Source organism: Sminthopsis crassicaudata, chromosome 1 (genome assembly GCF_048593235.1).
Source record: "Sminthopsis crassicaudata isolate SCR6 chromosome 1, ASM4859323v1, whole genome shotgun sequence".
Taxonomy (NCBI): Eukaryota; Metazoa; Chordata; class Mammalia; order Dasyuromorphia; family Dasyuridae; genus Sminthopsis; species Sminthopsis crassicaudata.
In genome coordinates, this window is record NC_133617.1 from 76,140,536 (window position 1) to 76,152,685 (window position 12,150).

The 12,150-nt window shown below is 49.0% G+C and overlaps 1 protein-coding gene across 2 annotated transcripts in view; it reads right to left on the bottom strand.

The window, feature by feature from the left end:
- Positions 1 to 1,778: 1,778 nt before the first annotated feature.
- Positions 1,779 to 12,150, bottom strand: part of BOP1 (BOP1 ribosomal biogenesis factor) — a 77,955-nt gene continuing 67,583 nt past the window's right edge. For both annotated transcript variants that reach the window (XM_074262820.1, XM_074262811.1), the window contains exons 4-16: positions 7,411 to 7,565; positions 7,102 to 7,219; positions 6,888 to 6,989; positions 6,589 to 6,801; positions 6,252 to 6,413; positions 5,831 to 5,911; positions 5,599 to 5,668; positions 5,296 to 5,428; positions 4,474 to 4,654; positions 4,099 to 4,387; positions 3,909 to 3,993; positions 2,479 to 2,586; positions 1,779 to 2,285 (exon numbers count right to left, since the gene is read on the bottom strand). In XM_074262820.1, the coding sequence (XP_074118921.1) occupies positions 2,132 to 2,285; positions 2,479 to 2,586; positions 3,909 to 3,993; positions 4,099 to 4,387; positions 4,474 to 4,654; positions 5,296 to 5,428; positions 5,599 to 5,668; positions 5,831 to 5,911; positions 6,252 to 6,413; positions 6,589 to 6,801; positions 6,888 to 6,989; positions 7,102 to 7,219; positions 7,411 to 7,565 (1,851 nt within the window). In that variant the 3' untranslated portion in view covers positions 1,779 to 2,131. The remainder of the gene's footprint in view (positions 2,286 to 2,478; positions 2,587 to 3,908; positions 3,994 to 4,098; positions 4,388 to 4,473; positions 4,655 to 5,295; positions 5,429 to 5,598; positions 5,669 to 5,830; positions 5,912 to 6,251; positions 6,414 to 6,588; positions 6,802 to 6,887; positions 6,990 to 7,101; positions 7,220 to 7,410; positions 7,566 to 12,150) is intronic.

A 12,150-nucleotide genomic window follows, 5' to 3' on the forward strand; every position in this document is an offset into this window, starting at 1 on the left:
AAATTTTGACCAACACAAAGATCTTTGCAGTATTCCACTAGAGCCACCCCTTCCTTCTGTCTCTACCACCCTTCCCTTCCCCCCCTCTTCTACCACCCTTCCCTTCCCCCCCTCCTCATCCTCTACTAAGGGCAAAGGCAGACCATGATCCCTTAACAAATGTCCTTGCTTTTTGGTCCTGTTATTTCAGCACTGCTAAATCCAAACGATTTTGTACCATGTCATTTGTCTCATCTGAACAACAAATATGATAGACTGACTTCTGAAAGAAAACCTATCAAAGTTCAACTGTGCTTTAAAACATTCCCTTGATCTCCTAATTTAGTCAGTGTCCAAAAGGGAAAAGGAAATTGGGTCATGCTACATCCCAAGATATCATAAAATTAATTTATATACATATTTTTAGAATTTTCTCAATACTTTAAATCAAATTCATCAGCCTGATGTTTAACAATTCCATTCTTTTCCCTTTTGGGAAACTTGGGTTGTCTCCCATTCTTATTTTCTTTCAACACTTGTAGGATTATCAGGTTTACAATCTAATGATAGCCTCTAGTCCAAATTCCCATTCCCTTGTCTTCAGAGAGCTTGCTTACATTCTATTAGGGAGGATGACATGTAATTAGAAAAAAAAATACATATATATATATATATATGAGATGCAAAATGAATAAAAGGTAGTTTTGGGAAGTCACTAGGTTTAGGAGGCTTGGGGCCAGGGGAAAAATATCAGTAAAGGTTTCAATGGAGAAAGACAGGGGCATGTAGTCTTGAAAAGAAACCAGGAATTCTGATTCACAGAGCTAAGAACCACGTGCATGCCCACAGCTATGGTAAAGGGGCCACAGGGACAGAAGTCCACCCCCTCCATTCCAGGCCAGCTGTCCTACTGCAGTCCTGTGAATCCGGCCTATCTTCTCTTGCACAGAACTCCTCCAGGGCCTAGAGTTCACTAATCTCAACTGAGACGTGCTAGACTCCAGGCTGTTGGTGGCCCCTGTGGGAAGGTTTCCTTGAGCTCAGTGCTTTCCTCCTCTTGGTCTGACATTGTGCTGCCTATGGACGAATCCGAGTGGGATTTGTCCTGAGCACAGTGTCAGATCCTTGGGGAAAAGGACTGCTGTCTTTATACTGCCAGCAACTGGCACAGTATCTGTCTTATGGGACAAAAATCAGTCACCGGTAGAGCCTGAGTGCAAGAGACCCAAAGTAGGGGGAAGCTTCCTAATGACTAAAAGCGGAATGGAAAATACTGCGTCCCCCCCTTCCCTCTGAGTTTTCAAGAGGAAGCTGGATGACCATTTGCTAGAAATGTTAAAGAATGTTGAAGATACTGGAGAAGTTTAGATCTGGGAGTAAAAAGGGTCTGGGTTCAAATTATGTCTCAGATATTTCTTAGCAATTCTACACAAATCACAATCTTTGCCTGCCTGTTTCTTCATCAGTGAAATGGGGGTAACAATATCTACTTCACATGGCTATGAGGATCATATAAAATAACATACATGTTGAGTGCTTTGTGTATAAAATAACATTTTATATATAAATATATAGAGAGAGAGAGTGAGAGAGAGCACCCACCCGTACTCACTATCTAAATGGCTTGATATTAGTACCCTCCTGAGGACCTTTGTAGTACTAATGTTGTAGAAAGGATTCCTATATTGGCTAGGTAGCTGAATTAGATCAATGGTTCTTAATTCAGGGTTGACAAACCCCCTAAGGGGTGAGTGAATAGTTTTAGTATCTCTAAAAGTAGAAGGGGAAAAAATTAGATCTTTATTTCAATAATTTATTTTCTTTGCAATCTGATGAATTTTATTAATTTTTTCCCCCTGAGAATGGGCCTATAAGCTTCACAAGACTATCAGAGGGAACCATGACAAAAATGATTTAAAAACTTTCAAATGAATGTATGTATAAAAGCCCTTTCTGAAAAGGGGATTCTATTTTGTGTGCAACAAGTGGCAGAAAACTTTGGGTAGAATGTTGAAAGGTCATCCTTCTAAGTACTCTGACATCCTGGGTAGTTGATTATGCTTTATTCTCCTTGCTGATCCCTCTCTCCTAGGCAGAGACAAGGCCAACAGCCAGAAATGTCCCTTTGCCACCCCAACCGACCCCGCTGTCCCTAGGTGAAGAGTCGAAGGGTGCCATCTGCCCCAGAGGAGAACAGCCACGGCTGGGTGGGGTGGAAGCTCACATCTAGCACCCCAAGATCCCGATGCATCGTATGGCCTTTGAGAACTTTCACTGGCACCAACAGCGGGTTCTGCAGAAGGTCACTGGAGAGGAGAGAGGGAAAGGCAGGGCCTGTCACTGGAGTGGAACACCGGGAGGGAGAAGAGGAGGCAGACAGAGAAAGGTCTCTGTCCCCTCAAGGCTGATGAAGGGAGGGCCTTGGAGAGGACCGGTAGAGCTGGGGGGAAGAAAGTCCCATTATTGACCCCCTAGACTGGCAAAGGCAATGGCACTTACTTGTAGACCATGCCATGGCAGACAATGACGCTGCCATCATCAGATCCAGAGGCAAAGAGCGGGTACCTTGGATGGAAAGTGACAGCTCGGAGGGCCTTCTTGTGGTGTCTGGGAGGTGGAAGGAAAAGGGAAGTCAGTAAAGGGGGTGTGCCACACCCGAGCCCACTGGTATTTGTGAACACACCAGTGTGACCTTCAGTCCCTCCATTTCCCATTATCTCCTTGTTCTGCCAACCCCTTTCTCCAACAATCCTTTGTTGTCCTGACCCCCCTATTAATCTCACTCAACTCTCACATCTCCCACCTCCATTTCTGCTTCTCAAGTGGCTGGAAAATATCATGAATTTATGATGGCCAGGTCCATTACAAAATAAAGCATGTAACCAAAAACAGCCTTCATTTCTGCAGACAATCCCTTGCATCATTTTCTATTGACTATCTAAGGCTGTTCCACACTTAAAATTCTCTTGAGCATTTAACTATATAATGCCTCCTCCCCCTCACTTTTAGAAAATAACCTCGTTCTGCTTTACTAAAAGTGAAGTCATCACTGTCTTCATCTTTTGTTTCCTCTAATTTTCTTATTATTTGGAATCAAGAAGTTATCATATACAACGTGCATTTTAAAAATTAATATTCAACAACAGTTTCAAAATTGTCCTATTTGTCTGTTTCTCCTTCTGAACCTCCTTCTGTTCTCTTCTATGTGTTTATCTGTTTTCCAAAAAATTTTCCCAATTCAATTTTATTTCATTTTCAATCTTTTTTTTAAAGAAACAATGAACTTTTTTTTGGGGGGGGGCTTTCTCATCATTAATCTCTCCTTCTTAACTGTACCCTTGCCCTCAAGCCTTGAAACAGATTTTAGTTTTCCCTCATGATGTTTCAAAAACCTTCCTAACCTTGTTGCCTAGTCAGACAATAAACCATTTCCCCTTCATTTTCACTGCCAAACTTCTAGAAAAAACCACCTACACTCACACTGTCCCCCAAGGCTGCCTGTTTACACTGTTCTCTTTATCCAGATGCATAAACTTGGGCTCCTCTTTAACATTTCTTTCTCTCATACTGTGTGTGCCCCCACTGCCCACTCTTTTCTACAACCCCATTATTCTAGTTTATTATTCTCTCTCTCTCTCCCGTCTCTCCTCTCTCTTCTCTCTCTCTCTGTCTTTCTCAGTCTGGCAGCAAGTTGTCCTTTCAGTCGTGTCTCATTTAGCTTTTGCCTTCGGATTCCCCCACGGCCCAGGGTCACATGTGCCCCTCAGTCTTCCACACCCATGACTAGCCACCAATCCTCGATGCTGCGATTCCTCCTTTCTGTGATGGGCGCAGATGCCCTTTCCTTACTTGGGGGGGAAGCTCCTTGAGAACAAGATCCATGCTGAAAGAAGGGGCAGTGAGAATGGCCTGTCATTAGCACCTCTCACCTTAGCACCTTGTAGGGCTTAGTTGAAAGGTCAAGGTCAAACCAGATGAGTTTGCTGTCATAGCTGCCACAGATCACGTTGTCCCCTGTGTGGGTAAGAAGGAGAGGGATGGGATTAGTCACCGGAGTCCCCAGTTCCCCCAGGGCACTGGGAGTAGATGGGTCCGGACCACCCCCATGCCACCACTTACCTTGGGGATGTATGGCCAAGCTCGACACCCATTTGCAATTAGGCATCAGCTTCTTTGTGAGCTCCTGGCGAAGCAGGTGGTAGAGACGGAGGCTGCGTTGGGAGGCCACGAACAGGAAGGGCCGCGAGGGGTGGAAGGCCACACACTGCACTTGACCATGGCTCCGCCGGAAGGGGCTCTGGCTGCGCCGGCGGCTCACTTGGTGCATCAGCACCTGCGTGTGCTCGGCAGCTGCCACCACCGAGGCCAAGTAGTCCCCACGGCCGTGCCAGGCCACCTGCTTCACCGGCTGAAAAGGAAGGACAGGAGAGCTAAGAGCCAAGGGAGATGAGCCCCTCACACCAACAGCCTCCCCCGCCCCGCCACCCTGAGCACCTTCTTATGGTGGATCCGCAGCCTTAGACCCTGGTCATGCTCTTCCCCCGAAGCCTCCTGCCACTCCACAGGCTGCCCGGCGGGCTCTTCCGGGGGTGAAAACGCACTCAGCAGCTGGTCTGTGCTGCTGGTGGCTGCCAGGTCCCCCAGGCCTGGATTCAGCAGCAGCACTGACTCCCCGCTTCAGAGACCCGAGAATAATAGAAATTCCTTTCAGAACCAGCCCTGGCCACCCTCCTCAACAGCTCCCAGAGGTAGTGCATGAAAATCACCAACTACATTTCACAGATTCTGGCCAGAACCAAACCAAAGTCTCCTAAAACCAGTGCTGCTTCCCCTATATACTATGTTAAATAAATTCTCTTCTACCCAAGCTTTTGGAGGGAATTTATGAATGTTACCAGTTGTAGAATACTTTAAATGGCTATTATTGTTGACTATGGGAGGTCAAGCTCCAGCTCAGGGAATCTTGTCATGTGGCAGACTAAGAGGGGAAGCATTCCCTGGTCCCCCAGAGATGCTGAGAAAGGGAGGGGGGGGTGCAGTTTGGAATGGGAGACAGCCTGAGGCAATGGTTAGGAATGACTTGGTCACTGGCAATCTAGGTACAAATCCTGCTTTGGACAGAGTGACCACGGACAAATCATTCAGTCTCAAAGGCTGAGTGTTTCCTTTGTGAAAAGTAGATCCCTACAACTTCTATGCATGCCAGGGGAAAGGTACTTGGCATGTCACCAAAGGCTGTCCCAATGCTGGGGGGAAAGGCCAGCGGGAAGATGCAAAGGGCCCCAGGAAGGCCGGGCCCAGTCCCGGGTCACTCACACAGCCACGGCTACAAGAGAGATGGCAGGGTTGGGATTCCAGGCTATGCTCTTCACCACTCCCGACACAGGAATTGTCTTCAGGCACCGACCAGTGTTCACCTCCCACAGTCGGACCGAATGATCGTCTGAGCCTACAGAAGCCAAATCCTGTCATCAGGGTGGCTCCCCAATGCTTCTCTCACAAAGCCAAACTCTGGCCCTACAAATGGGAGGGCCAAGCCCCTGACCCAGTCCCTGTGGAGCAGGGTGCCCAGCTAGGAGGATGGGCTTCCTCTCTCTCCCTTTTCCCCCTTGGACACACCTGAAGCTAGCCAATGGCCACTGGGGGAAACACTGAGGCATCGGACCAAGTCACTGTGGCCCTTGTACACCTGTAACAAATGGGGAAGGAAGTGTTAAGTCCTTAAGGACAGGGAAGAAAGTGGACATCACTCAGGCTAAGAAGAATCAGAATATAGCCTCCAACAGGAGGACCCTTCTTTCCTACCCTCCACCCTTACCCCACCCCCATCTTTTGCTCTGTCCCCCATTACCAGAGATTGTGTAGTGGGAAAGGGCTGCAGGTCCCTGGGTTTGGGCAGTTTGGGAATCAGATCTTCCGGGTCCACATTCACCTAGAACACAGCACATATGGCCCTATGGCACTCTGGTTCTGAGCCCAGGTCCCCAGAGATTCGCCGAGCTGTGTGGTCTCAGCACAAACAGCTCCAAAACTCTTAATCTGGGCCTTACTGATGTAAGGGATGGACTAATGGAAGACAGACAGGCTGGTCCATGCTGCTGACCCTCCCCAAACCATCCCTTGAACCCCATTCACATTTGCTAGGCTCTCACTCAGACATTTCCCCATGCTGCCCCCACTGGTCCCCATGCCCTACAAGGAGGGCCTGCCCTGTCCCTTTAGCCCCCGCCCCTCAATTTCAGCTGACCCCCTGCAGAGGCTCCCAAGCACACCCTCATCTTGCGCTGGCGAGGGCACAGGTAAAGGTCCAGGCAGCGCTCAAAGCGTTCCTGGATGAAGCGGCTGTAGGCAGGCACGGCCCTGAGGCACTGAAACTGCTGGGGCAAGAAGTCCAACTTCCTCTCTCCGGGCTCCTGCTGCTCCCAGGCCAGTCGCTGCAGACACAGAAGAGGGAGGTTAGGCTACACGGCCCAGAGCAGCCCCCTCTAGGAAAGGGAGACAGGAGAGCAAATACCAAGAGCAAGCAAGCACTTCTCACTCTCAAAATTGGGACGCCGGCCGACCCCACACCATAGCCCCCCGCCTGCACTGGGCCCCAGCTCAACGCACCTCCTCCTCACTGAGGAGATACTCAGGCGGAGGGTTGTAGGACTCAGCATGGCCCGGCAGAGCAAGCTTCGGGGCAGGCACGTGCATCTTGTGGCGCCCCAGGATAGCATTGGGGTCCTCCTGGGCCCACAGGTCATAGTACTGGGGGGTGAGGTCCCTCGGCCGTCGCGGCTGAATCCACCCCATCTTGATGGCATGGACCATCCGGGACACCTGGAATAACAGAAAGGGTGAGAAGCCATCTGCAGAGCTGGGGGCCCTGGTGAGGAGCAGGCGTGGCAGAGGCGGGGGGACCTCACCTTCTCTTTCTCAATGAGGGAGGGGATGAAGCTGCGCTTATCAGCAGGACGGTTGGTCACTGGGTGAATCATCAGGCTTCCACTGAAGAAATCAGTAGCTGGCTGGTGGCGGTGGAGAGGGGGAGAGTAAGGGAGAGGAGGGGAGACAGAGAGCAGTTACCTTTTCTGTGCCTCATCCCCCTCTCCCCACCCTCTTCCCCACCCCCATCCATACCTCATAGGGATCATAACTGGCATCCCCAAACTGGCCCTTCTGTAGCCGCTGGACCAGGGCCACCTGTTCATCCGTCAACTTCACATCCTGTCCTGTCATCTTGTCCTGTACTGTCCGCCTGTAGGAGCAGGAGAAGAGAAAAGGGCGTCAGGAAGGGGCTGAGACCTCCAGAGTCTAATTCCATGACTCCTCCAGAGGACCTCACCTCCCGACCCTAATATGATTCTCCCAAGAAGGTTGGGTCCCCTCCTAATGGCTAATCACCCATCTTACTGACTTTCCCCTCCACTGCCCCATTGCCCAACTGACCAGTAGTCAGGGTCGTCCATCTTATCCAAGAAGTGATCAAGTTCATCTCGGTTACGCAAGGGTTTATAGATCTTTTTCCCATCGAGATCATAGCCAATGTGGGGAAAATCCTCATACCATTCCAGAGGGATGTTCCCCACCGTGTTCCGGATGTCCTTAGTGGGAGTTACAGAACAGAGTAGAGACATCAGCTCACAGGTAGGATAAGGCCACCCAAGCTACTCCATTGGACTGAATGTCTATTGGGGAGCCCATCTTGTGGTCCCCATGGCTGCACCCCACCTTCTGGGCTTGCCTCTGTCTCTCCTGTCCCTCAAGGGTGGGGGATCTGCCCACTTCACTTCAGCTAACATTTAATGCTGTATAATTCCCAGATCTGAAAACTCCACCTCACTATCCCTTCCTCCTTCCTCTATTCAGACCCTCCCCTCCATTTCACCACTCCCCCAAAAAAGCTTTGGATTTCTTGGCCATGGCCCTGGGAAGCCACAGCAGTGACCTCATTGCCCGCTTGCTCACTGCCCTGGCATGCAGGCCAAGTACCTGCTGCCAGGGCTGAAGGCATGGGGCCAAGAGCCATTCACTACCAGGTGGGAGGGGCCGGGGGCAGGGTGGGAGAGTGCACGGTGTGGAGACAGGCTCAGGGAGACAAATATGAGCACTTCATCCCACCCAACCCCAGCATCTCCCACCTCCCAAGGGGGCAGCCTTTTTGCCCAATGGGAGTTCTCCACAAATGGGGACTCTGCAGGTTCTGACTATCCCCCTAGCTGGCTGGTACTGAAAGGGGAGGAGGGAGCAGTAGGGAATACAGGTGTCTCCCACACCCAAGAGGGAGGTGGTAAGCTCTCCCATGGAACTGGACAGTCTGACTCCACACTCCTCCCCCCAACACACACCATCTGGTCTCCATAAACACCCTTGAGGAACACACACCCCAAGGGGCCAAAAGGACCAGGAAGGAGGACTGAGAGAAGGAATAAGACTTATGGGGTGAGGGGCAGGGGAAAGACTCGAATTCCCTTCAACATTCACAATCCATCCTGATTCCTGATAATCTTGGGAAGAAGACAAACTGGGGCACAAGGAATGCTTTAAAACTCAAGACTGTCTATGAGAGAAGCAGGGCTCGGCGAGGGGAGCCTGCCCCTTCTGTTTCCACTCTCCAGTAGCAGCAGAAGCTGTTCTTGGATATAGCCTCCTGTCCCTGCCCCCTCCCCAAGCACATTCCCTTCTCCGAGGATTCCGGAGTGAACTCAGCCTCCACCCCCGTCCTATCTGCGCTCCCCTTCGGAGATCTGCCGTCACCACTCTGCGCCCTCCCCGAGCCCCCCTTCCCCAAGTCTGGGAGCTGAGCTTGGCCAGAGCAAAGCTGCATTCCGAGACGCACATTCCTGGCACAGGCTCCCGCCAGCCACCACTACGCTCAGCGCTCCTCCCTGGTTAAAGGCGTCCTTCTCCAGCCTCGGATGCCATGGTGCTTCCTTCAATAGCATAGCACAGTCAGGAGGGTTGGGAGAAGAAAAAAATATCCTACTAGGTGTTTGGGGGAGGAGGGAAAAAATGGGACAGGACTTCAACCTGGAACCCTAGGAAAGGGAAAGGGTCAGGATCACCCCCCCACTGGAGTTTAGTGGGGAAGGGGAAAAGACATGAGCTCTGCTGTCCCAGGACAAATCTGTGGGTCACTGTCTGGAACTCCCCAATCCTACAGATTATTTTATGGGTGCTATCCCCATATGTAGCACAGCATAATGAATAGAGAGAGCTGCCCTCAAAGTCAGAAAAACTTGGGTTTAAGCCCTAAATTGGACATAGTAGCTATGACTGCAGGAAGTCATTTTACCTCTCAAATATCCTCCAACAACTCTCTAAGACACTTAAGCTGCCAAACAAAATGATCTGCAGAGGTAGAATATTCCCCACAGAGAATTCCCTAAACCAGCAAAATCACATCCAGCCTCCTAGGTCCCTTTCCGACCCTGGGGGCTTTGTAGATATATGTTTGTGTATACATATCTATGTGTGAGTTGAGTATACCTGTGCACACATGTATGAGAAAATGTGTGTGCAATTGAGATACAATGTGAACATATGAGAAAGTAAGCATTACTACATGTGTATGTAAATGAGGTTACATGACGTCTTTTCTCAACCTTATGAGGTAATAGTGAATCAACAAGCATTTATCAGCTGCTTTATAATGTACCAAGTATCGTACTAAATGCTGCAGAAAAAAAAATAAGGCAAAACCACAAGGCTCAACCATCAAAAAGTTCACATGTGAATAAGACAGGTGTGTACATATGTATTCTATATGGGTTAAATGGGAGGTAATCTTAAGAAAAAAAGCCTTGGGATGGAGGTTCACCTGGAAAGGTTTCTGTAAAAAGTTTTGAACAAGTTAAGAAAACCAAGAATTTAGGGGAATCAGGGATGGGGGAAAGTGAGTGCAAAGGGACAGGGACAACAAGTGCTGCTGGATGAGAGAAAAATGGAGAAGAGTAAATTGTAAGAGTGGAAAAGAAGGAAGGAGCCAGTACAGGAAGGACTTCCAAACCGAGAAGCCTATGGAGCTCACTGAAGATGATGTGCTCAGACAGATGCTTTCGAACAATCCCAATGGAAATTAAGTAAAGGACAGACTAGACTGGAAAAAAAAACAAAAACTTTTGAGAAGGAGCCCCAACAGCAGGCCATAATAATGGCCCAGGCAAGAGTGATAAGAACCACAACTAGAACTATGGCTGTGGAAGAAGATACAGATACAAGGGATTTTGTGAAGGCAGAACTGATAAAATCTGATAACAGAGTAGCTGCATTTGGGAAGGACACCATGTTTTTGAATCTAGTTGAGTAGGAAGATAGTGTGATATCCTCTCTAGTCATAGCTTGTTCAAGTTATCCAAGAGGCAGTTGGTGATTCAAGACTTCATAACTCAGGATTTGGATAAAGGGCTAGATATAGAAATGAGAATAATTTGCACAGAGATAGTAGTTGACCTAATGAGATCACCAATGAGAAGATGACATTTGAACCTAAGTCTTCGGATTCCAATAAGCAAGTAAGAGGGAAACAGAGGTTAGGGGAAGGGAAAGAAGATGGGGAAGGAAGAGAGAGACAGAGACAGAGAAACAGAGACACAAAGAGACAGAAACAGAGAGAAACAAAGAGAGAGAGAGAGAGAGAGAGAGAGAGAGAGAGAGAGAGAGAGAGAGAGAGAGAGAGAGAGAGAAGAAGAGAAGAGAAGAGAAGAGAAGAGAAGAGAAGAGAAGAGAAGAGAAGAGAAGAGAAGAGAAGAGAAGAGAAGAGAAGAGAAGAGAAGAGAAGAGAAGAGAAGAGAAGAGAAGAGAAAATGAATGCAAGTGAGACATTGTGGGTGTGAGCTCTACAAAAAGACAACTTTGTGCCAGAGAGTGAGCAGATGTGTTTGTGACTGATAGATTGTGATTAAGTGAGAAACAGTGTCTGGATTTGGAAAAGATTATCTATTTGTCTGTGACAGCAGAAATGAGAGAGAGAGAGAGAGAGAGAGAGAGAGAGAGAGAGAGAGAGAGAGAGAGAGAGAGAGTGTGTGTGTGTGTGTGTGTGTGTGTCCGCGCGCGCGTGCAACTGACACTGAATGAATACAAATCACAGAGAGGCTATCTAGGAAAGAAAATAAATGATGTTTACGTGAAGAACTGACACTTTTATGGGAGTGTGCACATGACTATGATTGAAGGCTACAAAATGGTAAGTGTGAGAAATATCATCAGTTTCCCTGTTTTGCTGACATTGTTTTCAAGTGGCAGCGTCTTAGAAATAGTATACTTGTGTGATGGGGGAAAGGGGAGGAAAGAACACCATGTATGGACAGACACAGGATGTGTGTTTACTACTGGTTTAAAAGATAGCGTGTATGTTAGAAGAAATATTTGTGTACGTGCATTATACATAAAAAACACTGTCCCCTATCTAGGCTGCTTTAAAAAAAATAATTTGTCCCCACCTCCCACTCTTTAGAGAAAGAGGGAAGCCTTTGGCCCTGAAGGAGTTAATACTTTGCCCATTCCTCATCCAGCAGCTGGGTTAGTTTGGTCATGCTGGGGTGAGTGTGTATGTTCAGTAGGGGGGAAGCAGGGGCAGAGAGAAGCAGGTCGCTGATGTTATTTGACCCCCTCCTTCCCTCCCAACGGTGCTGAGAAGACTCTCAGGGGTTTCTCCCCTCCCAGCTGCCCCAATACCGTTTCATTCCTTAATACCTCTCCTACCTATGTCTTGCCCTGGCACTCCCCACTGCTTTGGTGCTATGAAAAAGGCAGCACCGTGACCTTACCTATCATCTCTACAGTAAACCAGAGGCTCCAAACTTGCCTCCCAGCAATGGTTGGGGAAGATCCCCCTATTCTAGCAGAGATCTGGGAGAACCTCTGCACCCCAAAACTGAGTCAGCGAAACACTAACCTGATCAATGACTGGAGCAAGCTGTCTTCTTTTCCCCACTCCTGCCCCTCCCCCAACTGTCCCTAGTTCGGAGGGAAGGTGCCCTGAGGACTGTGGCTGCCCCCCATGGCCCAAACTCCAAGGAGAATAAGCAGATGAGCAGTTCTGTGGAGGTGCCCACAAATGTGGCCTCTTTTCCACAGGGGAAAGCCCCAACTCTCTTCCCCACAAACCCACTCCCTCGGGAGGGAGAGAGGGAGGCCCCGGTCCTCTGAGGAGCCCCCCGGAGCCAGTTCCAGGCAGTGGGAGGGAGC